Raw genomic sequence first — 22,825 nt, 5'->3', positions numbered from 1 at the left:
TAGGCTCCTTTTCCAATCAACTCTGGCCAGTGCCTACCTCATGTCTTTGTAGTTACTGGTATTTAATTGTAATACCGTTTCATCTAAAGTTTTTGGGGCAGCACGGTAGCACAGTGGTTAGCACAGTTGTTTCACAGCTCCAGGGTCCCAGATTCGATTCCTGACTGGATCACTGTCTGTGCGGAGTCTGCACGTTCTCCGCCTGTCTGCGTGGGTTTCCTCCCCGTCCTCCGGTTTCCTTCCGCAGTCCAAAGATGTGCAGATTAGGTGGTTTGGCCATGATAAATTGCCCTTAGTGTCCAAGAAGGTGAGGTGGGGTTACGGGGATAGGGTGGAGGTGTGGGCTTAAGTAGGGTGCTCTTTCCAAGAGCCATGCAGACTCGATGGGCCGACTGGCCTCCTTCTGCACTGTAAATTCTATTATTCTATGATTTGATTACAGCTTCTCCCTCTCAGGGTAAATTCTGCAGGGTAAATTCTATCGTAATGTGGTCACTGCTCCCCAAGTGTTCCTTCACCTTAAGTTCCCCACTCAAGTCTGCCTCATTACACATCACCAAATCCAGAATTGCCTGTTCCCTAGTGGGCTCTGTCACAAGCTGCTCCAAAAAACATCTCTTAGACATTCCACAAATTCTTTTTCTTGGGATCAACTACCGACCTGATTTTCCCAGTCCAGCTGCATATCACAGTCCCCCATGATTACTGTAATATTGCCTTTTCTTTTTTTAAAATCTTTTTTTTAAATTTAGAGTCCCCAATTCATTTTTATCCAATTGAGGGACAATTTAGTGTGACCAATCCACCTACCCTGCACATCTTTGGGTTGTGGGGGCGAAACCCACGCAAACACGGGGAGAATGTGCAAACTCCACACGGACAGTGACCCAGAGCCGGGATCGAACCTGGGACCTCGGCGCCATGAGGCAGCAGTGCTACTCACTGCGCCACCGTGCTGCCCAATATTGCCTTTTCTACGTGCCTTTTCTATCCCCTGATTTATTTTCTGCCCCACATCCTGACTACTGCAAGGGGCCTGTACATAACTCCCATCAGGGTCTTTTTACCTTTGCAATTCCTCAACTCTACCCACAGAGATTCTATGCCTTCTCGAAACATTAGCTCCCTTTTCTCTCCACAGATGCTGTCAGACCTGCTGAGATTGTCCAGTATTTTCTGTTTTTGTTTCAGATTCCAGCATCCACAGTAATTATTTTTATCCCATAAATTGCCTTGGGATGATTTACTATGTTAAAGACTTTACATAAATGTAAGTAAATAAAAGCAAATTACTAGACAGACTCAGCAGGTTTGAGAGCATCTGTGGAAAGAGAAGGGAGCTAGAGTTTCGAGTCTGGATGACACTTTGTAAATGTAAGTAGTTGTTAACAGTGATGGTGTGTGGGAGATTTCTTCATGCACTGAATGCATAAAACTTTGTTAAAGGCTAAACCCATTACATAGGTTCCTTGTGGCATGTTGATAAAAATATATTTCCACAACTCAAGACTACTGGTAATTTTTCACAAATTGCCAAGAGCTTTCACATATATTCAGTAGGAATAATGATTAGAGGTTAAAGTGGCATTTGGCTATTTACCTGAGCTGGAAATGCTTAAACTATGAGGTGACATATGTGGAATACATATTCTATTTTCCCGCTGCTTCGTATTCCTCAACTTGTGACCGGAAATTCACACAATAATGAGCCGAATAGTGATAAAACGGTGAAAAGTTCCCTATAAATGTTCTTGTTGCAGCTGAGATCTGATGTATATTTTCTTTCAACAGGAAGCAAGGTAGTGGAGATAGTCTGAAGAGTCCTGATCTGCCAGAAGTCGGAGAGGATGAAGTGCTGTCATGAAGCTACATGTAATAACGGGCATTACGCATGTTCTTCGGTTTCCTGAAGAAGATTGAGTCAGCTGCTGGAGGATGCCAGATGTGTCAGAGGCCAGATTAATGCGTTAGAAGGGCAGTCAAGGCATAAGTTCCCAGCAGCAGTCAAATCACAAGAAGTTTTAATGTCTTTTGTGGTTTTGCATGAAAATGCTTTGAATTGTTTCATTGCCTGGAACAACAAGTAATTTGGGCATACGGCATGGGAATAGCATTGTATGAGTACAGATGTTCAGTTTTAACATTTTAAATCTTTATACAAGATAATTTACTTTTTTAAAGTATCGGTGGTGCATTGAATCAAGGTAATTGTGCATGTTTCTTAAAGGCACTATGGGGCCAGAATTTCTCCTTAAAATGGAGGACAATGTAAGTATTTGAAAAGTGATTTTTAACGCCATAATATGAATTAAGATGCATATTCTAAAATGTTTACAATATTAGCTCAATGTTCAGATCTGGATTTAATCTTTTTCAGCTCTATATTTACAAGGTAATAACCTCATCTAAAGGACTACAATATCAAAAAATAATGTACCTTATTAACCTAGGTTCGTTTCCATAGTATTTCATGGGCTAGTTTATATGGGCCATATCATTCATTGAACTTTATTTTGCTTCATAAAATGTAAAGTGGTGATTGTAGCAAAGACATTTTAACATTTTGATCCTTATTCCTAGTTGCCATAAATAATCGGACGTTCTTTGTAATAGTGCTAGACCCCTAGAGGAGCTGGTTTGCTTATTTTTAAAATAGTTTACTTATGGAAAGTATATTTGATGCATTAATAATCAGTATCACAACAATTTATTATAGAATTATTTAACCCAAGATTAAATATTGAAGTATATATAGGCCACAAGGTTGTCTGTAAAATTTGCCTCATCTTATGAGTATGGTCTCCCAGTTTGGTTTTGATTATCAAATCTGTCTCCTTTTTTCATAAAAGCTGTTCTTTGAAAGCAAAATGACAAGTGCAACAATTCCTTAGCTTTTTTCCTGATGGTGAGTACCAATTCTATGGTATGCAATGTGCGTCAATTAATCAATTGAATATTTTAGCAGAGGGCAGTTGCATACACTTGTAAACTTTTCAAGGTGTCGCTTCTAATGAAAGTTCTGTAGAGGACTACTGAGCCTTGCATAATAGAGTATTAAGAGATTAAATAGAAATAGTTGTTAGAAGTTTTATTTGTAAATCCATATAGAGGGAAAAATGCTTAACGGTCATGTGATTTTAATGCAGTTGTGTATTATTTATATAAAGACTTCCTGCTGTTAATGACTTCACCATTTGAGAATTATGAATATAAATTTTTAATGTAGAAAATCATTGTTATGTAGCTGCGTAAAACATGTTTAGGTAAAACCTCTCCTCCTTTAAGATGGTCTTTAAAACCTACCTCTCTGAGTAAGCCTTTAATCATTTGTCCTAATATCTTCTTTGGCTGAATATAACGTTTGTGTATGATTATGCTCATGTGAAGCGCCTGGAATGTTTAGCTATGTGAAAGGTGCTGTATTATTGCAAGTTATTGATGATGAAATATCTGTTCACACTTTGGAAACAAAGGACACCGTGGCCTTTTATCCTATTGTGGTATTGACAATTTTTCAGTGCGCAACTAAAAGTTATGATAATGATACATTGCTGCAATATTTCTCAAATTAATTGCCAAATATAATTTGTGCATTTAATGAAGCAGATTCTTATGCTTAAGTTTTATACAGTGGCCAAATATTATCTATTATGTACCTATGAAAATAGTAAATATACTTCATTATCAGTTACGTCCATGCATATTTAGAATAGATGCTCTCCAAATTGTCTCTGACATTAAAACTTTGGCTCTGGCTGTTTCATCCAGTATTCCATTACTTAAAGCTTTTATTTTCCATGAATAGATAAAATAAGTAAATTAAATGCAAGCATTATCTAAAGTCTTGAAATACAGCCATTATTTTGGGATCTGGAAGCACTGCATCTATTCAAATATAGTTAACTTTTCACTGTAGGTTGCATATTAAACTGATATTTGTGAAAATTATGTAACGGAAATGCTTGATAAGTAATTTGTGTTAGGATTTTATTGATTCTAATACATTTATAGAAGTTATCAGGCAGTTGTAAAACTTATTTATACTGTGTGATGTTTTCATCAATAAAAACATTATGCTCATCTGTTACATCCTCCAGTCATTTATTGTAAATTTGAAGGACTGACAGTTGACTTTGCGGCAAGTCCTCTGTAAATAAAGTATGTTCATTTCTAAAGAAATTACAACGCAAACAGGCCATTCAGCCATGCCAGTCCACATGAGCAGTAGTTCTCATCCTATACGCCAGCCCTGCATCCATATCAGCCATAAAAACGATATTTTAAAAGTTAAGGTTAGGGTATTCTTTATTAATGTAAACCAATTGTTGTTCAAACAGTTTTACGGGGCAGTACAGAGGCAGAGTGGTTGGCACTATGGCTTCACAGCGCCAGGGCCTGAGGTTCGATTCCCGGCTTGGGTCACTGTGTGTGTGGAGTCTGCACGTTCCCCCCGTGTCAGCGTGGGTTTCCTCTGGGTGCTCCGGTTACCTCCCACAAGTCCCGAAAGATGTGCTATTAGGTAATATGGACATTCTGAATTCTCCCTCTGTGTACCCAAACAGGTGCCAGAATGTGACAACTAGGGGCTTTTCACAGTAACTTCATTGCAGTGTTAATGTAAGCCTACTTGTGACAATAAAGATTATTAATATTATCATTATTATTATAAGCCAAAGGAATCAAGTAAAAATGCCAAAGATTGATGTTGTTCAGGAAAAAATCTGCCAGAAATGTTTTAGTACTTCTAAAACATTTTCAGCAATTTTATCTTTCGGTGCATTTAATCACTTTGGTTTGTGAAAAAAGATTAATGCGTGCGGAGTGAATCAATTAGTTTGTGTTCAGTAAATACTATTTACTGGTCTTGTATGATGGATGCCCTACAGCTTTCTTGTGTTCGACACAGTGAATCTAACTGAAAGGAAGTCTGATAAACAGAAGTTGTGACCTTAGTTTTATTTAAAACAGGAATTTTGACAAGCAGATCACTTCGGAGGATCACCAATCTGTTTTTTCTAGCTCACCTACATGCTTTTCAAATAATTAAACTTTACATTTTCATGTTACTTCATCACAATTCTCATTTTTTTCTAGGCTCCCCATTCACTGTCTCCATCAAAATTTCTTCTTCAGTGGTAGGTTCCGACATGTTCAGATTTCATGGCTGCCTTCAATGTCACTTCACAGCAAATAAATTCTCCCTTTTTTCTTACCGTCATACTCAAAAATTGATGTGTCAAGAACCAGAGGACACAGATTTGAGGTGATTGTCAAAGAACCGAAGATGACACGTGAAGCATTAGAAGATAAAACTATAGGTGCAGGGTTACGGAGGAAGGGTAGGGGAGTGAGTCCAGCTGAATTGTTGTTCGAGAGCCAACATGGACTTGGTGGAGAGAATGACCCCTGTGCTGTAATAATTCTATGATTCTAATTACATTTGCTAGTCCAGACAGAAACTGGAAAAAAAAATCACCTTTTGAGAATATGATAAATTTCCACATCGGTAGGATTTTAAACAAGTAGCCACCTGACTGGGAGATAATGGGAATTATAATATGGATGAGCAGATTATATTTGGTGTGGTGGATGGCTTCAATGGGCAAACATTCTGAGCACTTTGGGAAGCTGACTCCAACTCATGGTTTCTTGTTTATACTGAGTTTGGTTAAGCCAGCTCACTCCCCGTGGTGAATTGGTATTTTAAATGAGGTCGGAAAACTCAGACTTTAATCTACTTTGCTGTTTTAATGTGGCCAGCTGGGTTTCCCAGCCTCCTTGGTAGTTGCAGTGAGGGAATGGCAGCTTCAGGGAGAAGGCGCTTCTCAGCACTCTGTGGGCCAGAAGGAGTAGGAGTACTTCCATCTGGTCCTCCCAAATGCCCCAACTATCAGATCCCTCGCCCTGCCCTTCCCGACAATTCACCCACAGGATCGGATCCTTTCCCCTGTCATGGTCAGAAATTAGACCTGTGGCCTCCTCCAAAATGCTACCCACCCAAATGGAAACCAGAGTCAATTAGGCTGATTTCCAAGTGAGGAACCTGTTGGGGCAAAATCTTACATGGTATGGAGTTAAAGCTCCACAGCATATGAAGAAAGGCTGACTTCAAGGTTTCCAGGAAGCTACTGGAGCACCATTCTACACCCCCGCTCCTCTCCCCGCACCTCTTCCATCACCACTCCCAGGGTGTCAGAAAATAAAATCTCCTTTTATTACTCCCACCTTGGCAGTTCTTGTTCCACCTGAACAACAAAAATCATAAGTCGTATTTGGTAGATTTGGTTGTCTTTAATCACATTTTTAAAATATTTTATCCAGGTGAACTAGTGGTGCTGAATTTCTTTTATTTTCAGAATCTACAAAGTAACAAAATTATACATTCCAGTGCATAACACTTTTCCTTTAAAGTTGTTGATTAAGCACTTCAGGTTAAGCTTATTAATAAAATGTATTTACAACTTTAAAATGGACTTGTTAGTCAAGAGCCAAGAAGAAAAATTCAGTTGTGCAATTGCAGATTACAGGACAGGTGTCAGGGTGTGTTTCCGGAATTCTGTATGGCTCCATATGAATCTTGGGATTCAATACCCTTTTAACATGAAATACAATGTTATTCACTTCCATAGATTTTGTTTGCTGTAATTTTACAACCGGTAATAACTGTAATTCAAGAATTTTATACATTCCTATAATCCTCCTCACACATGACCTGATTCAAAGGAATGTTGCTTAAAATGTAACGTTTTTCAGACCATGCAAATTGTAATTAAATATAACATTTAGTTTGCTTTTAAATAATAAGTATAATGATTTTCTTAAATCATATTTGTGCGTTTGAAAAAAATAATTGCAGTAATATTTGAAAAGCTGCGATACATTGTAAAATGATTATCGAAATCGTTTGATCTTTTTGTTTTATTTACAGTAATGGTTTTATATTTTATGGAAACAAAATAATTAATTGCAGTATATTTTAAACTTCAAGTAGAGAAAATAAACTGCGAATCATGTACATGTGTTTTGGCCCTACCCAAAGCTAGAAAGGTTTTGAAGAACTGTGTTCAGCACCATTTCGGGGGTTTTACACGTTGACATGGAGCCTAGGGGGGGCAGATGTTTAGTCTTCGCCTCACTGATAACTCGTAGGCGAGTCTTGTTTGGGTGGAGGTCAGCTTCTCAACCCTGTGCCTCAGCGTGGCGGGGGAGACCTGCTGGGTTCTGACCCTGGAAAAGGTGAAGTTTGCTCTGAGGGGGACAAGTGAAGGGTTCTACAACTGTTGGGTTTTGTTCATCATGCATTTTTGGGAGTTGGTTACTGTTGACGGGTGGGGTGTTTGGGTGGGTTGTGGGGTTTTATATTGTAAAATTGTTGAAAATTTGTTGAATAAAAAAAAAAGTAGAGAAAATAAAATCCATTGATGTGTCCAATAGAGATTCCTTTTTATCTGTCATATACCTCAACTGTTAGCAATAATGCAAATGATTTGGAATACTGTTAAATGAATTAGATTTGAATTGATCACACAAAAATAATATTTTTACGACTGATTTAATGCTGAATTTAGAAAGTGACTGCATAAGGAACAGATAAACCTCCTCAGCCAGTAAGATGAACATTATTTTTGTGGACTTACCAATTCATAATCGTCAACAAACTTGTATTTCTTTTCTTTGTAGTAATTGCTTTTTTTTAAGAAGTACAGGACAATTATATCACATAAGATTGTTGCCTAAAGAAAATGTTTTATGTTAGTTTTTGTATGTTAACAAAATTACTTCCTCAAAACAGCCCCTCAGCCTAAAATTATAATATTTATCAACTTTTGGCTTATAAGGGGGAGGGTGGCACAGTGGTTAGCACTACTGCATCACCGCACCAAGGACCCGGGTTCAATTCTGGCCTTGGGTGACCGTGTGGAGTTTGCATGTTCTCCCCATGACTGCGTGGGTTTGCTCCGGTTTCATCCACAGTCTAATGATGTGCAGGTTAGGTGGATTGGTCATGTTAAATTGCCCCTTAGTGTCCAGATTAGGTGGGGTTATGGGGAGTGGGCATAGGGTGCTCTTTCAGAGGGTTGGTGCAGACTCACGTTCTGCACTATAAGGATTCTATGGAGAATGAGAAAATGGTAGAGATATTGAACAAATATTTTCTGTCTTCACCATAGAAGTCACAAGTTACAGGCCAAAAATAAACAGTAAACTAAGCACTAGAAATAGTGAGAAAATTAAGGTAATTAAGACCAGCAGAGTAACCCAAGGATCTAAAATTCAATAAATCCCCAGGACTTGGCCTTCATTTAGAATTGTAAAAGAAATGGCGGGGGGGGGGGGGGGGGGGGCTGCATGGGAGAGGCAGTATGAGAGTGCAGGTGGGTGGGAGAGAAAATGTGCGTGTGGCAGTGGGATGGGGGGAAGACAGTGAGTGTATGTGGGCCTGGCTCCCAATCTCAGGATTCTCACTCACCCTCACTCATAAGCACACCCATCCGCACACTCACTGTGGGTGAGTATGAATGAGTGAGATTGGGAGTGAGCTGGACACATAAGACTCTTAAATTCTAATGGTCATCTTTATTAATTAATCTTTTTTAATGAATATCAATTTAATGCTTCGACATTTATGGTACGACCGCATTTGGAATATTGCGTGCAGTTCTGCTCGCCGCATTATAGGAAGGATATGGAAGCATTGGAAAGTGTGCAGAGGAGATTTACCAGGATGTTGCCTTGTATGGAGGGAAGATCTTATGAGGAAAGGCTGAGGGACTTGAGGCTGTTTTCATTAGAGAGAAAGTTAAGAGGTGACTTAATAGAGGCATACAAGATGATCAGAGGATTAGATAGGGTGGACCGTGAGAGCCGTTTTCCTCAGATGGCGATGGCTAGCACGAGGGGACATAGCTTTAAATTGAGGGGAGATAGATCTAGGACAGATGTCAGAGGTAGGTTCTTTACTCAGAGAGTAGTAAGGGCGTGGAATGCCCTGCCTGCAACAGTAGTGGACTCGCCAACATTAAGGGCATTTAAATGGTCATTGGATAAACATATGGATGATAATGGAATAGTGTAGATGGGCTTTAGATTGGTTTCACAGGTCGGTGCTACACCGAGGGCTGAAGGGCCTGTACTGCGCTGTAATGTTCTATTGTTCTATTTTTTTTTAAAATTCATGTACCGTTCCAAAATCTGACCATTGGCCCCTTGAGTGAAAAACAGCTGGAAATGTGGCCCACAAGCAAAAAGGATGGACAACCCTGAGTAAGAGCATAACTGAGGAAAGAGTAAAGCACACAAAAGGCCAAAAAGGTTACCTATATGTTAAGGCAGCGGATGTTGGTCTAGTTTTCAACTAATACTTTGCATCTGTCTTCACAAAAGAGAAGGACGATGCAGATATTGTAGTTGAGGAGGAGTGTGAAGTATTGAATGTGGTAAACATAGGGAAAGATGAAGTATTAATGGGATTCACATCCTTGAAGGTGGATAAATTACCAGGGTCGGATGAAATGTACCCCAGCTGTTGAAAGAAGCTAGGGAGGAAATAGTAGAGGGTCTGACCATTATTTTCCAATCCTCACTTGACCGAGGTGTGGTACCAGAGGATTGGAGAACTGCTAATGTTTTCCTTTGTTTAAAAAGGGAGGGAAGGATAGACCAATAATTATAGTTCAGTCAGCCTAACCTCGATAGTGGACAAGTTATCGAAATACATTCTGAGACGAGATAAACTATCATTTAAAAAAGCATGGATTAACCAAGGTTAGTCAGCATGATTTTTTAGTGGAAGATCATGTCTGACTAACTTGATTACTTCCTTGACAAATTAAATGAGGAAGATTGACAAGGATAGTGCAATTGATATGGGTCTCCATGGATTTTTGAAAGGCTTTTGACAAAGTCCTACATGGCAGACTGGTTAAAAAAACAAGCCCATCGGATCCAGGGCAATGTAGCAAGCTAGCTACAAATGAAAGCAAAATATATTATCTGGATATAAAATTGACTTAGTGGCAAGGAACAAAGAGTAATTGTTAACCATGTTTTTGCAACTGGGAGGCTGTCCCCAGTGGGGTCCCACGGAGCTCAGTACTAGGTCCCTGCCTTTTATGATATAAGTGATTTGGACATAAATGTAGGGGCCATGTTCAAGAAATTTGCAGACGGCTCAAATATTGGCCATGTGGTTAAAAGTGAGGAGGATCTCGGGAAGATGTCAAAGGTCTGATCAAATAGGCAGAAAAGGAGAAAATATAATTCAACCAGGAGAAGTGTGAGGTGATGCATTTGGAAAGGGCAAACAAGGCAAAGGAATGCACAATGGGAGAATACTGAGAGGTGTAGAGGAAGTGAGGGACCTTGGAGTGAATTTCCACAGATCCCTGAAGGTAGCAGGACAGGTCAATAGGTAGCAACAAGGTATATGGAATCCTTTATTAGCCGAGGTATAGAATATATCAGCAGGGAAAATATGCTGGAACTGTACTCTAAGAATGTAATCACACGAGAGAGTGTGCAGAGGAGATTTACGAGCATGTTGCCAGGACTGAAAAAGTGCAACTATGAGGAACGATTCGATAGGCTGGTGGTGTCGTCTTGGAACAGAGCAGGCTGAGGGGAAATTTGATTGAGATGTTACAACATTGTGAGAAGCCTGAATGAAGTGGATAGGAAGGGTCTATTTACTGTCGAAAAGAGGTCAGTGGCTAGGGACATAGATTTAAAGTGACTGGTAGAAAGATTAGAGGGGATCTGAAGAAAAACTTTCACCCAGAGGGTTGTGGCGGTCTGGAACACACTGCCTGAGGGATATTCAAAACCCTCAACTCATTTAAAAGGTGCCTGGATTATGCACATCAAGTACCGTAACCTGCAGGGCTACAGACCAAATGCGAGCAAGTGAGATTAGGCTTAGTGGCTCATTTTGGAGTTTGCTCAGACATGACGGGCCAAGTGGCCTCTTTCTGTGCCGTAAACTTTCTATGATTCCGTGAGTACAGTATTAGTTCATTAGATTGGTCCATGGGATGTGATAGTTGACCCAAGAAGAGGCTGAGTAACTTTTGCCAATATTCTCCGGATTTAGAAGAATGAAGTGTGGTCTAATTGTCTAATGGTCTAAACTGAAAGGAATAATGCTGCTACATTAAAGCAATAGCTACTGGCAGCTTCTTACAAAGCAACAATGAGATCTGAGGGGATCTGCACAGTAAAAATCCCACTAACTGACTTTTTAAAGTAAATATAAATTATTGTTCAAAATATTTGTCACATATCCATCATTCTTTGTCACTTAAAATAACTTACCATTCCTAATAATGCTAATCCAGATCCAATATTTATCATTGTAGGGATAATGTTAAATTTTCCAGCCTGCGCAGAACATAAAATTGTTAAAACAGTATGTGATACGTTTGTATTGTAAACTTTTTGTCCTCCATCTATAATCTGTACAGGAAATTTCTCATTCCTTTGATCGAACCTTGTTTACATAATCTTTTACTGTTTCTCCAGTGCTTTGCAATTGAATTTTTAATTGGGATCAGTACCTTTAGTCTTCAGTCCCTAACCTGGATTTGGGAACTACTATCAGAGCAGAGTCCAGGAATGTTTTTCCGCTTGCTCCAACAATTTATACTACTTTACAATACAACTATAGCAGTAAATATCTGAGCGGAGTTTGAAAACTAGCTTACTTTTTTGCACTATCAAATGGTTCTCATAACTAGATTGTAATATGTAAAAATCTGAATGTGAGATAACTGATCTTGAAATAGTAATCATCGTAGTAAATCAAAATCTCAGTGCAGCAGTAAAGGGGTGCATTGAAGCATTCAGGTCTTGTGTAATTTCTTCCAATTTGGTGAAATGCATCAAGTATAAAACCATACATACATATGAGTGGAAATAATGATTGTTATTCCTTGATTGAACTTAAATGGGAAGAGCTGGAGAATTATTGAAAAGTTGTTCATCGGGTATTTTCTATTTTTTTTCACATTCTATTGTTTGAAAATGGTGGCTCATATTAGGTATTGATCCCAAATGTTCAGTTCTATAGCATAAAGTTGCTAAATTCGTTTGGAGGCCTATTGATTAGAAGGTTGTTAGAGTCCTTGGGTTCCAAAGTTCTCAAGTAAATACAAATGACCCTGTATGGTACTAGTAATGGCATGTTAAACCAGTATGTGTCCATTTGTATGCACATTTTGACTACTCTGGACCGTAAAAATGTTACGATTTCCTTTTCCTTTTCTTTTCTCAGCCTTTCTTGAGTTCTTCAACCCTGTCTGCTTCCCTTCCTGTAGCCCAGCTATGATACCATTAATTTCTCCCCTTCGGTACTTTCCCCCTCCAATCCATCATTACTCCTCGATCTTCCTGCTCTCTTGTTTTTGTCCTTGGTGTGAAACCACCCATCTCTTGGATGATCTTAAAACAGCCCTTCATACATTTCTTGGAATTCTCTGAAGAGCTGATCAATAAATCTGTCAGTGCCTCCTTATGAATATCAATGTCAACTCTTGTCAGTCTTTGTTCCTACCAACCGCTGCTACCTCAGACTCTTCCAATGCACCAATAATCACTGCCCAGATTCCCGTTTCCTGCCAGCATTTCTGTTCGCTCATAAAATAGGTCATTGTCATCCATGGCCTTATATGGATGTGGTGAATGTATAACATAAATTCACATTGTATATCACTGTGTCCCTGTGGGCTCCATCTGTGAGCCGTTGCGCGGCTCTGCCCACAGAGGGAGATGAGGAGCATGTACAGGCCTCCGCCCTTGGCTCTGCCCACAACCGGAAGTATAAAGTGCTGCAGTCTTGCGAGCCTGCCTTTCAGTTCAGCTAGTCGCAGGCAGGCTCAGTTGTACGCCGATTAAAGCCACACTTAACTTCAACTCGTGTCTCTGAGTGAATTGATGGTTTCATCAATTTAATCGACTTTAAAAAAACTACCATGGAATCAGCCCTCAAACCTGATCGACTGGAACTCGATCCACAGGCCGCAGAAGCGAAGAAAATATTTCTGCATTGGCTTCAGTGCTTCAAGGCCTACCTGGCTGCGTCGACTACCTCGGCTGTTACTGAAGAACAGAAACGCGGTCTTCTACACGCACGGGTGAGCCATCGTATTTCAACTCAACTTGATTGTACCGACTCGTACACCGAGGCCCTCGAGATACTCGACCGCCTGTACGTGCGGCCCGTAAATGAAGTTTACGCGCGGCATATTTTTACAACCCGCCGCCAGCGCCCTGCAGAGTCGCTAGAAGACTACCTGCGTGACCTGAAAGCTCCAGCACGAGAATGTAACTTCCAGGCTGTGACAGCCTCCCAGCACATGGAACTCGCCGTCCGAGATGTGTATGTTGCAGGGGTCCGGTCCAATTATGTGCGCCAGCGTCTCCTCGAAAATGGGGCCCAGAACCTGGAAGACACGAGGTCGCTTTTCGAAGCTTAATCTCGTTCCCAACCGACCACGCGACCCCATCGTGGACCCCCGACCAGAGACTACCCCAGGCCTGCGTCGCACGGCCACTCACCCACCACGGAGGGCTATCGTGCCACTTTTGCGGCCAGCCCCAACACCCCCGGCAGCACTGCCCGGCCCGCAACGCAACCTGCAGCAGCTGCGGGCAGAAAGGACACTTTGCGAAGGTATGCCTGGCTAAAACTAAAAACTCCAACTCGAATGCTAACCAGAACACTCGCCCCTCCAACTCACAGGCCCGCAGACCCCGCAATGTGGCAGCGTGTCTGCCGACTCCGCCTCCGCATGACATGTGCGACTCATCGGGGCCGCCATCTTGGCCATCACCCGAGATGCCACTCGATGACTACGACCTCCGCAGACAGTCATCACGGAACCGCTCCAGCACCGCTGACCACGCCACTGACTACCTGCAGCTCAGTGCAGTCACTTTGGACCAGTCGCGGCCAAAGCACCTCAGAAGCTCCATGATGTCCATTCTAATCAACGGATACAAGACACTGTGTCTCTTTGACTCCGGGAGCACCGAGAGCTTCGTTCACCCAGACCTGGTAAGACGCTGCTCGCTTCCGATATTTCCAACACAGCAAACTATCTCCCTCGCCTCGGGGTCACACTCTGTCCAGATATAAGGGCGCACTATTGCAACACTAACGATACAGGGCGCCAACTACTCCAACTTCCAATTGTATGTACTCCCAGACCTCTGCGCCCCTCTCCTCCTCGGACTGGATTTCCAGTGTAACCTCAGGAGCCTAACACTCAGCTTCGGCGGACCCCTTCCCCCTCTCACTATATGCAGTTTAGCAACACTAAAAATCGACCCCCCCCCTCCACTCTTCGCTAATCTCACCGCTAACTGCAAACCAGTGGCCACTCACAGCAGGCGGTATAGCCTGCAGGACAGGGTATTTATTAGAGCCGAAGTCCAGCGGCTCTTACGTGAGGGAGTCATAGAAGCCAGTAATAGCCCCTGGAGAGCTCAGGTGATGGTCGTCAAAACTGGGGAAAAGCGAAAACCTCGAAGCGTACCCCCTCCCCCAGATTGCAGACATGGTAAATCAGATCACCCAATACCGCATCTTCTCCACGGTGGATCTGAAGTCTGCATACCACCAGCTCCCAATCCGCCCGGAGGACCGCCACTACATGGCGTTCAAGGCAGACGGCCACCTCATCCATTTCCTCCGGGTTCCCTTTGGCGTCACGAATGGGGTCTCGGTGTTCCAACGAGCAATGGACCGAATGGTGGACCAGTACGGGCTGCAGGCCACGTTTCCGTACTTGGATAACGACACCATCTGCAGCCATGACCTGCAGGACCACGACACCAACCTCCACCGATTTCTCCAAACCGCCCAAAAACTCAACCTCACATTTAAGAAGGAGAAATGCGTTTTCTGCACAACCAGACTAGCCATCCTCAGCTACGTCGTGGAAAATGGGGTCCTATTACCCCCTCTTACAACTCCCTCTCCCCCACTGTTCCAGGGCCCTCAAGAGGTGCCTCAGATTTTTCTCCTACTAAGCCCAGTGGGTCCCCCAGTATGCGGACAAAGCCCGCCCACTATTTAAGACTACACTCTTCCCACTGTCAGCCGAGGCCCGACAGGCCGTCAACTGCATTAAGGAGGACATCGCCAAAGCCGCCATGCGGGCGGTGGATGAATCCGTCCCATTTCAGGTGGAGAGCGATGCCTCAGAGGTCGCTCTCGCTGCCACTCTGAACCAGGCAGGTAGGCCAGAAGCGTTCTTCTCCCGGACCCTCTCTGCTTCGGAACTCCAACACTCCTCAGTCGAAAAGGAAGCCCAAGCCATTGTGGAAGCCATACGGCACTGGAGGCAATACCTCGCAGGTAGGAGGTTTACCCTCATCACCGACCAGAGATCGTTGCCTTTATGTTCGATAACTCGCAGCGGGGCAAAATTAAAAATGACAAAATCTTGAGGTGGAGAATCGAACTCTCCACCTATAATTATGATATCGTATACCGTCCGGGGAAGCTCAACGAGCCCCCAAATGCCCTGTCCCGCGGCACATGCGCCAGCGCGCAAGATGACCGACTTCAGGCTATCCACAATGACCTCTGCCACCTGGGGGTCACCCGGCTCGCCCACTACATCAAGGCCCGCAATCTGCCTTTCTCCACCGAGGAGGTTAAAGCTGTCACCATGAATTGCCCAATCTGCGTGGAGTGTAAACCGCACTTCTATAGACCAGACAAGGCCCACCTGGTAAAGGCTTCCCGGGCCTTTGAACGACTGAGTATTGATTTCAAAGGGCCCCTCCCCTCGACCAACCGTAATATCTATTTCCTTAATATCATAGATGAATTCTCCCGCTTCCCGTTTGCCATCCCATGCCCCGATATGACCTCCCATACAGTCACCAGAGCCCTGTACAGTGTCTTCACCCTGTTCGGTTTCCCCAGGTACGTCCACAGTGACAGGGGTTCGTCCTTCATGAGCGACGAGCTGCGTCAGTACCTGCTCGACAAGGGCATCTCCTCGAGCAGGACTACCAGCTATAACCCCAGGGGGAACAGGCAGGTGGAGAGGGAGAACGTGACGGTCTGGAAGACCGTCCTACTGACCCTACGGTCCAGGAATCTCCCGACCTCCCACTGGCAGGAGGTCCTCCCCGACGCACTCCATGCAATTAGGTCCCTCCTATGTACGGCCATTAATCAGACTCCTCACGAGCGATTATTTGTTTTTCCTAGGGGCACTACCACGGGGGGCCTTGCTTCCATCCTGGTTGAGGACACCGGGGCCTGTCCTCCTTTGGAAGCACGTCCGGACACACAAAACAGACCCGCTGGTAGAGAGGGTCCTACTCCTGCATTCAAACCCCCACTACGCATTTATCGAGCACTCCGACGGCCGACAGGCACCATTTCCCTCTGGGATCTGACACCTGCAGGATCTACCACTACTACCACTACCGCCGAGGTACCCCTCATACCACACCCCACCCGACCCCCCACGCCCTGCGTCCCTGCACCTACAGGTTTCCTGCGCCCCCTTTCACCCGTCACACCGGTGAGGAACAAAGCTCTGGAAGAACCACCCCCGGAGTCCACCCTCGGATTCACACCGAACATCTGCACACAGCCATCCGAAGCAGCTGCAACTCCGGTGCTCCGCCGCTCCCAGCGAACGATTCGAGCATCGGACCGACTAAACTTACAGACCCGTCACCCCCGCCGGACTTGATTTTTTAACAGGGTTGAATGTGGTGAATGTATAACATAAATTCACACTGTATATCACTGTGTCCCTGTGGGCTCCATCTATGAGCCGTTGCACGGCTCTGCCCACAGGGGGAGATGAGGAGCATGTCGAGGGCTCTGCCCTTGACTCTGCCCATGGCTCCACCCACAACCGCAAGTAAAAAGTGCTGCGATCTTGCGAGCCTGCCTTTCAGTTCAGCTAGTCGCAGGCAGGCTCAGTTGTAAGTCGATTAAAGCCACAGTTTACTTCAACTCGTGTCTCTGAGTGAATTGATGTTCGCATCAATGGATAATTGCATTGACCAAATTTTAACATTCTTCCTTGCCTGGCTATACTTTCCATGACCAACCCTGTATAAACTGTCATTGGATAATGTGCCCCTTATCATCAAATCACACCTTACACCCCTCCCCTACTCTTCAGGTACTCTCTTCATTTTAACATTTCACCTCGTCCTTAACATTTTCATCTTCTCCTGCCTACTTCCAAACATCACCATGAGTTTCTCACTCCCTTCTTTCCTTCCTTGTTTCTGCACTGAACAATTCCTCATCTTTGGTGTCTTTGTCTCAGCTTCCATTAATCTCTCTGACCTTCTGCCCTCTGAATCACTGTTTTCATTTAAATGCTGCTACCCTCAGTTTCCCATCTACCATTGTCTCTCTACTCCCAGGATTTCTTTCTTTTTAGAAATATTTTTATTGAATACATTTGTCATATATACAAAAGCCAAACCTCAGCAACAGATAACAAAACTAACGACCCCTCCTCCCCATCTCCCCCTCCACCACCTCAAGCCTGCCTCCTTTTTTTCCCTTTTCCCCCATATCCCCCAAACAAAACTAAACACCCATAATTCTTGGCGCCCCCCCCCCCTCCCCCCATCTGCTGACGCTTTAATTCACATTAAAGCAGTCAATAAATAGCTTCCACCTTAGGGTGAGACCCTCTTCCACCACACAAATGCCAAACTTTTTACTTTTTCCGCTGCAAAAATTATGTCGGGTCACATTATTCCCTCACTTTTGGCAGCTCCGGGTTCTGCCAATTCAACAAAATCCATCTCTGGGTTAGTAGGAAGGCAGAGGCCAAGACAATCAGCCTCTCCCATACCTGAACTGCCGGATTTTCTGACACTCCAAATATCGTCACCACTGGACTCAACCACTCCTACGCCCAGAATTTTGGACATTACATCCGAAAACCCCCTCAACCTTGGACACACCCAAAACGTATACATCTGGTTTGCCACCCCCGCCCCCAACACACACACCACACAGCTATCCTCCACCCCCGAAAATAATTGGCTCATCCTTGAGACTGTCATGTGGGCTCTGTGCAAAACATTTAAATTGGATGCGGCTTAACCTCGCACAAGTCGAGGAAGCATTCACACTCCGCAGTACTTCCCGCCACAACCCAGCCCCCAACTCCTCCCATTTGTGTCTGACCTCCTCCATGGGAATGCCCTCCCTATCCGTTAGCTCTCCATATATATCCACCACTCTCCCCTCCCCGATGTCATCCTCAGACAACTTGTCTTGCAGCACCGGAGGTGACAGCTCCGGAAAGGACAACACCTATTTTCTAACAAAGTTCCTCACCTGCAGGTACCTGAACCTATTTCCCTTACACAACTGATACATCTCTTCAAGCTCCTCCCACAAACAAGTCCCTGAAGTACTCTATCCCCATCTGCCACTATCCACAGAATCCAGAATCCAGCTCCAATAGCAAAAACCTATCGTCACAGGGCAGCACGGTAGCACCATGGTTAACACTTGCTCCACAGCTCCAGGAACCCAGGTTCGATTCCTGGCTTGGGTAAATGTCTGTGTGGAATCTGCAGAATGGAAACAAGGATGGGGAGGTTTTTAAATACAAACAGAAACTTGGGCTGCACCATCATTTTCACCGTCTGTACACACCCTGCAAAAGACAGGGGCAACACATCCCACCTCTTGGACGTCCACCTTTATATTCTCCACCAATCGCAGCAAATTCAACTTATGCAGCTGGCCCAACACTGCGCCACCTGTATGCCAAGATAGCAGAAACTCTTCCCCCACCACCTGGAACAGCCTCCTCTCCTGCGTCCGAGCATTTATTGGGAACACCTCACTATTTCCCATATTCAGTTTATATCCTGAGAAATGGCCAAACTCCCCCAGTATCCCATCAAAACTCCCCACTAGGTCAGAAATGTACAACGGGAGGTCGTCTGCATACAGGGGAACCCTGTGTTTGATCCCTCTCAGCGCCCTAAATGCCATTGCCAATGACTTTATCGCCAGAGCAAAAAGCAGCGGGGAGAGTGGGTATCCCTTCCTCCTCTCCCGTTGTAGCCCAAAGTACTCCGAAGTAATCCTATTTGTCCAGACCCAAGCATTTGGCTCTTTATACAACAGCCAAACCCAATCCACAAACCCCTGTCCGAACTCGAACCAACCCAACATCTCCAACAAATATGCCCATTCAACCTGATCAAACGCATTCTCCGCATCCATTGCCACTACCACTTCCACTTCCTGCCCCTCCAAGAGCATCATAATAATGATGAACATCCTGCGTACATTCGGCGACAGCTGTCGTCCCTTCACAAACCCCATCTGGTTTTCTCCTATTATACCCGCACACAACCCACTGCGATGCCAACACTTTTGCCAGCAACTTTGCCTCCACATTTAACAGTGAAATCGGACGATATGACCCACACTGCTCCGGGTCTTGATCCTTCTTTAAATCAGTGATATGGCGCCTGCAACAACATGGGGGGGAGAGGTGCGGAGTTCAGTCCTTGCCATTGACTCATTACACATTCCAACAAGCAGGCCCCAACTCTGACCCAAACTTCTTTTAAAACTTGGCTGGAAACCCATTTGGACTAAGTGCCTTCCCTGCCTGCACAAACCCACACAGTCGATCACCTCCCTCAGCCCATCCAGGGCCCCTAATCCCTGCACCTTCTCCTCCTCCACCCAGGAACCAGCCCATCTAAGAACCATACCCTCATACCCTCCTTCCCGGTCAGAGGCTCCGATTCATACAGCCTTCGCTAGGAGGTCTCAAAGACCCCTTTCACTCCCTCTGGCTCTGACATCACCATGCCTCTCTCATCCCTTACCCTTCCAATCAAACTTGTCGCCGCTTCCTCAACTGATGCACCAACAACCTGCTCGCTTTTTCCCCGTACTCATAAATTGCCCCACTGGCCCTCCGCAGTTGCCCCACTGCCTTCCCTGTGGACACCAGACCAAACCCCATCTGGAGCCTCTGCCTCTCATAAATTCATAAAATATAGGAGCAGATTATGGCTGATCTCATCCTTGCCTTACTTCACCATCCTGCCAGTTCTCCATAACCCTTTAGCAGTGATCCTCTGGTGCCACCGAATACTTCCGGTGCACCCTTAGGATCATACATTATAGAATTTACAGTGCAGAAGGAGGCCATTCGGCCCATCGAGTCTGCACCGGCCCTTGGAAAGAGCACCCTACTTAAGCCCACACCCTATCCCAGTAACCCCACCTAACCTTTTTGGACACTAAGGGAACTTTAGCATGGCCCATCCACCTAACCTGCACATCTTTGGACTGTGGGAGGAAACTGGAGCACCCTGAGGAAACCCATGCAGACATGGGGAGAAGTTGCAGACTCCACACAGTGACCCAAGCCGGGAATCGAACTAGGGATCCTGGAGCTGTGAAGCAACATGCTTAACCACTGTGCTGCCCTCGATGGTATCCACCCTATACCCGTAACCCAACACCCCCCCCCCCTTACTTTTTTAGGACACTGCGGGCAATTTAGCATGGCCAATCCACCTAACCCGCACATCTTTGGACCGTGGGAGGAAACTGGAGCACCCGGAGGAAACCCACGCACACACGGGGAGGACGTGCAGACTCCGCACAGACAGTGACCCAGCCGGGAATCGAACCTGGGACCCTGGAGCTGTGAAGCATTTATGCTAACCACCATGCTACCGTGCTGCCCCAAAGCTGAGAAGCTGAGGTTAGTTGAGGATGTCCTCAACTAACCTTTCCTCCCGTTCCTCTTTCTCCCTATATGCCCAAATAAAAATGAATTCCATCTTCAATGTCTCCCACAGCATGGGTTCCGCGACCTCCCCTGTATTATTCAACTCCACATAATTTGGAATGGCCGCCCTCCCCCTCTCACAGACCCCCTTGTCCGCCAGCAATTCCACATCCAGCCTCCACTGCGGCCGCTGAGCCTCCCCTGCACCATCCGCAGATTCACCCAGTGCGGCACATGATCGCCGAATACTCCAAACCAACCACTCCCACCAAAGCGCCTTATCCAGTACAAAGAAATCTATCCGCGAGTACACCTGGTGCCCATGTGAAAAGTACGAAAACCCCTTGGCCCTCCCAAACCGCCACGGGTCTGCCCCTCCCATATGTTCTATGAACCCTATCAACTCCCTCACCACAGCTGAAACCTTCAGGGATCTGGGGCACGAACGGTCCAACATAGGATCCGGAACAGTGTTTAAATCTCCACCCTGGCTAAGGTGATGGAGTCACTTCGGGCAGCTATTGAGGGAGTGGAGCAGAGGCTGGATGTGCAGAGCCTGACATTCCAGAAGGTGGAGGAGTCAATGTGGGAGCACGAGGACCGCCTGGCCTCACTGGAGGTGGAGCCGCTGCTGGTGGCCGATAGCCACAAGAGGTTGAGGGAGAAGGTGGAGGACCTGGAGAATTGCTCCAGGAGGTAGAATCTCTGGCTCATGGGGATGCCTGAGGGGGCCGAAGGAGTGCCGGCCGCTAAATATGTGGCAAAAATGCTGATGGGGAGGGGGTCTTTGACTATCCCCTCGAAGTGGATCGGGGACCAGGGGCTGAGGAGGAGCCCAAAGGTGGGGAAGCCGCTGAGAGCAATGGTGGCGAGGCTGCATTGTTTTCTCGATAAGGAGAAAATCATGAGAAGGCCGAAGCAGAAGACGTGTACCTGGGAGGTAAGCACGTTGAGAATATACCAGGACCTGGGTGTGGTGTTGGCCAAGCAGCGGGCTGGTTACAACCAGATCAAGACTGCCCTCTACGAGGAGGTAAAGTTTTCAGAATTGGGAGTTTTCTTTTAATATGCTGAAGGAGGTGAGGGAGTTTGAGAGACCATGGACTGGGAGGAGTGTGAGGACACTGAACTGTGGAGATGTTTAATGTGGGGAATATTGAGTTCACAAGATGGGTCGATTAGTGGATTTAATGGGGAAAGGGTGAGTGCTTTCTTTTATGTTTGGGTCTCGAGGTGTGGAGGGGGGATTTGGGGAAGGGGGTAGACGGAAGTCCTGGGAGCCGGGGTTCTTTTTGTGGTTTGGGTATGTGGGGGGGGGGGGGGGGGGGTGGAGATGCTGACGTGGGAAATGCTGGTGTGGCGCAATTGGTTAAGGAGGGATGGCGGCAGACATTTTGGGGAAGACCCAGAGGTGTGCAGGGCATGGACCGGGTGGAGCTGGGTAAAGAAGGGATATGGCTGACCGGCATGGAAGGGGGGCAGAAATTCCCTGACACGGTTGATTACGTAGGGGGGGAGCTGAACAGGTCGGTTAAACAGTCAGTTGTTTTCGCACACTTATGTGTTTGAATATGGATATCGAGTTTCATCAGGAAACACACCTGAAGCGGCAGGATCAGATGAGGCTGAGGAAGGGGTGGGTGGGGCAGGTATGCCACTCGGAGTTGGATATGACGACGAGGGGAGTGGCGATGCTGATCAACAGGAGGGTGGCCTTTGAGGTCGGCAGTATTGTAGCCGACACTGGGGGCAGGTACGTGATCATTGGATGGGATGGGACGCCTGTGGTGCTAGTGAATGTTTATGCCCCCAAACTGGGATGATGTGGATCTTTTGAGGCAGGTTTTAGGGAAGATTCCAGACTTGGACACGGATCGGGAGAATTCAGAATGTCCAATTCACCTAACAGCACATCTTTCGGGACTTGTGGGAGGAAACTGGAGCACCCGGAGGAAACCCACCCAGACACACGGAGAATGTGCAGATTCCACACAGTCAGTGACCCAAGCCGGGAATTGAACCTGGGACCCTGGAGCTGTGAAGCAACAGTG

General features: G+C 45.4%; 2 protein-coding genes across 10 annotated transcripts in view; one reads left to right on the top strand and one right to left on the bottom strand.

Moving 5' to 3' along the window:
* The window catches only part of LOC119961836 (calcium/calmodulin-dependent protein kinase kinase 2-like), a 131,968-nt gene extending 127,884 nt beyond the window's left edge, over positions 1-4,084 (top strand). For all 6 annotated transcript variants that reach the window (XM_038789252.1, XM_038789242.1, XM_038789222.1 and 3 more), the window contains one exon: positions 1,792-4,084. In XM_038789252.1, coding sequence (XP_038645180.1) covers positions 1,792-1,864 — 73 coding nt within the window. In that variant the 3' untranslated portion in view covers positions 1,865-4,084. The remainder of the gene's footprint in view (positions 1-1,791) is intronic.
* A 2,187-nt stretch (positions 4,085-6,271) lies between these two features.
* LOC119961814 (P2X purinoceptor 4-like) overlaps positions 6,272-22,825 on the bottom strand; it is a 137,825-nt gene continuing 121,271 nt past the window's right edge. For 3 of the 4 annotated variants that reach the window (XM_038789174.1, XM_038789193.1, XM_038789185.1), the window contains 3 exons: positions 11,311-11,376; positions 7,638-7,733; positions 6,272-6,592 (listed from right to left, as the gene is read on the bottom strand). In XM_038789174.1, coding sequence (XP_038645102.1) covers positions 6,536-6,592; positions 7,638-7,733; positions 11,311-11,376 — 219 coding nt within the window. In that variant the 3' untranslated portion in view covers positions 6,272-6,535. The remainder of the gene's footprint in view (positions 6,593-7,637; positions 7,734-11,310; positions 11,377-22,825) is intronic. The other variant, XM_038789202.1, reaches the window with a different exon arrangement.

Source organism: Scyliorhinus canicula, chromosome 1, assembly GCF_902713615.1.
Source record: "Scyliorhinus canicula chromosome 1, sScyCan1.1, whole genome shotgun sequence".
NCBI lineage: Eukaryota > Metazoa > Chordata > Chondrichthyes > Carcharhiniformes > Scyliorhinidae > Scyliorhinus > Scyliorhinus canicula.
Note: the sequence above shows the minus strand (reverse complement) of the source record. Positions and strands in the feature narration are given on the sequence as shown.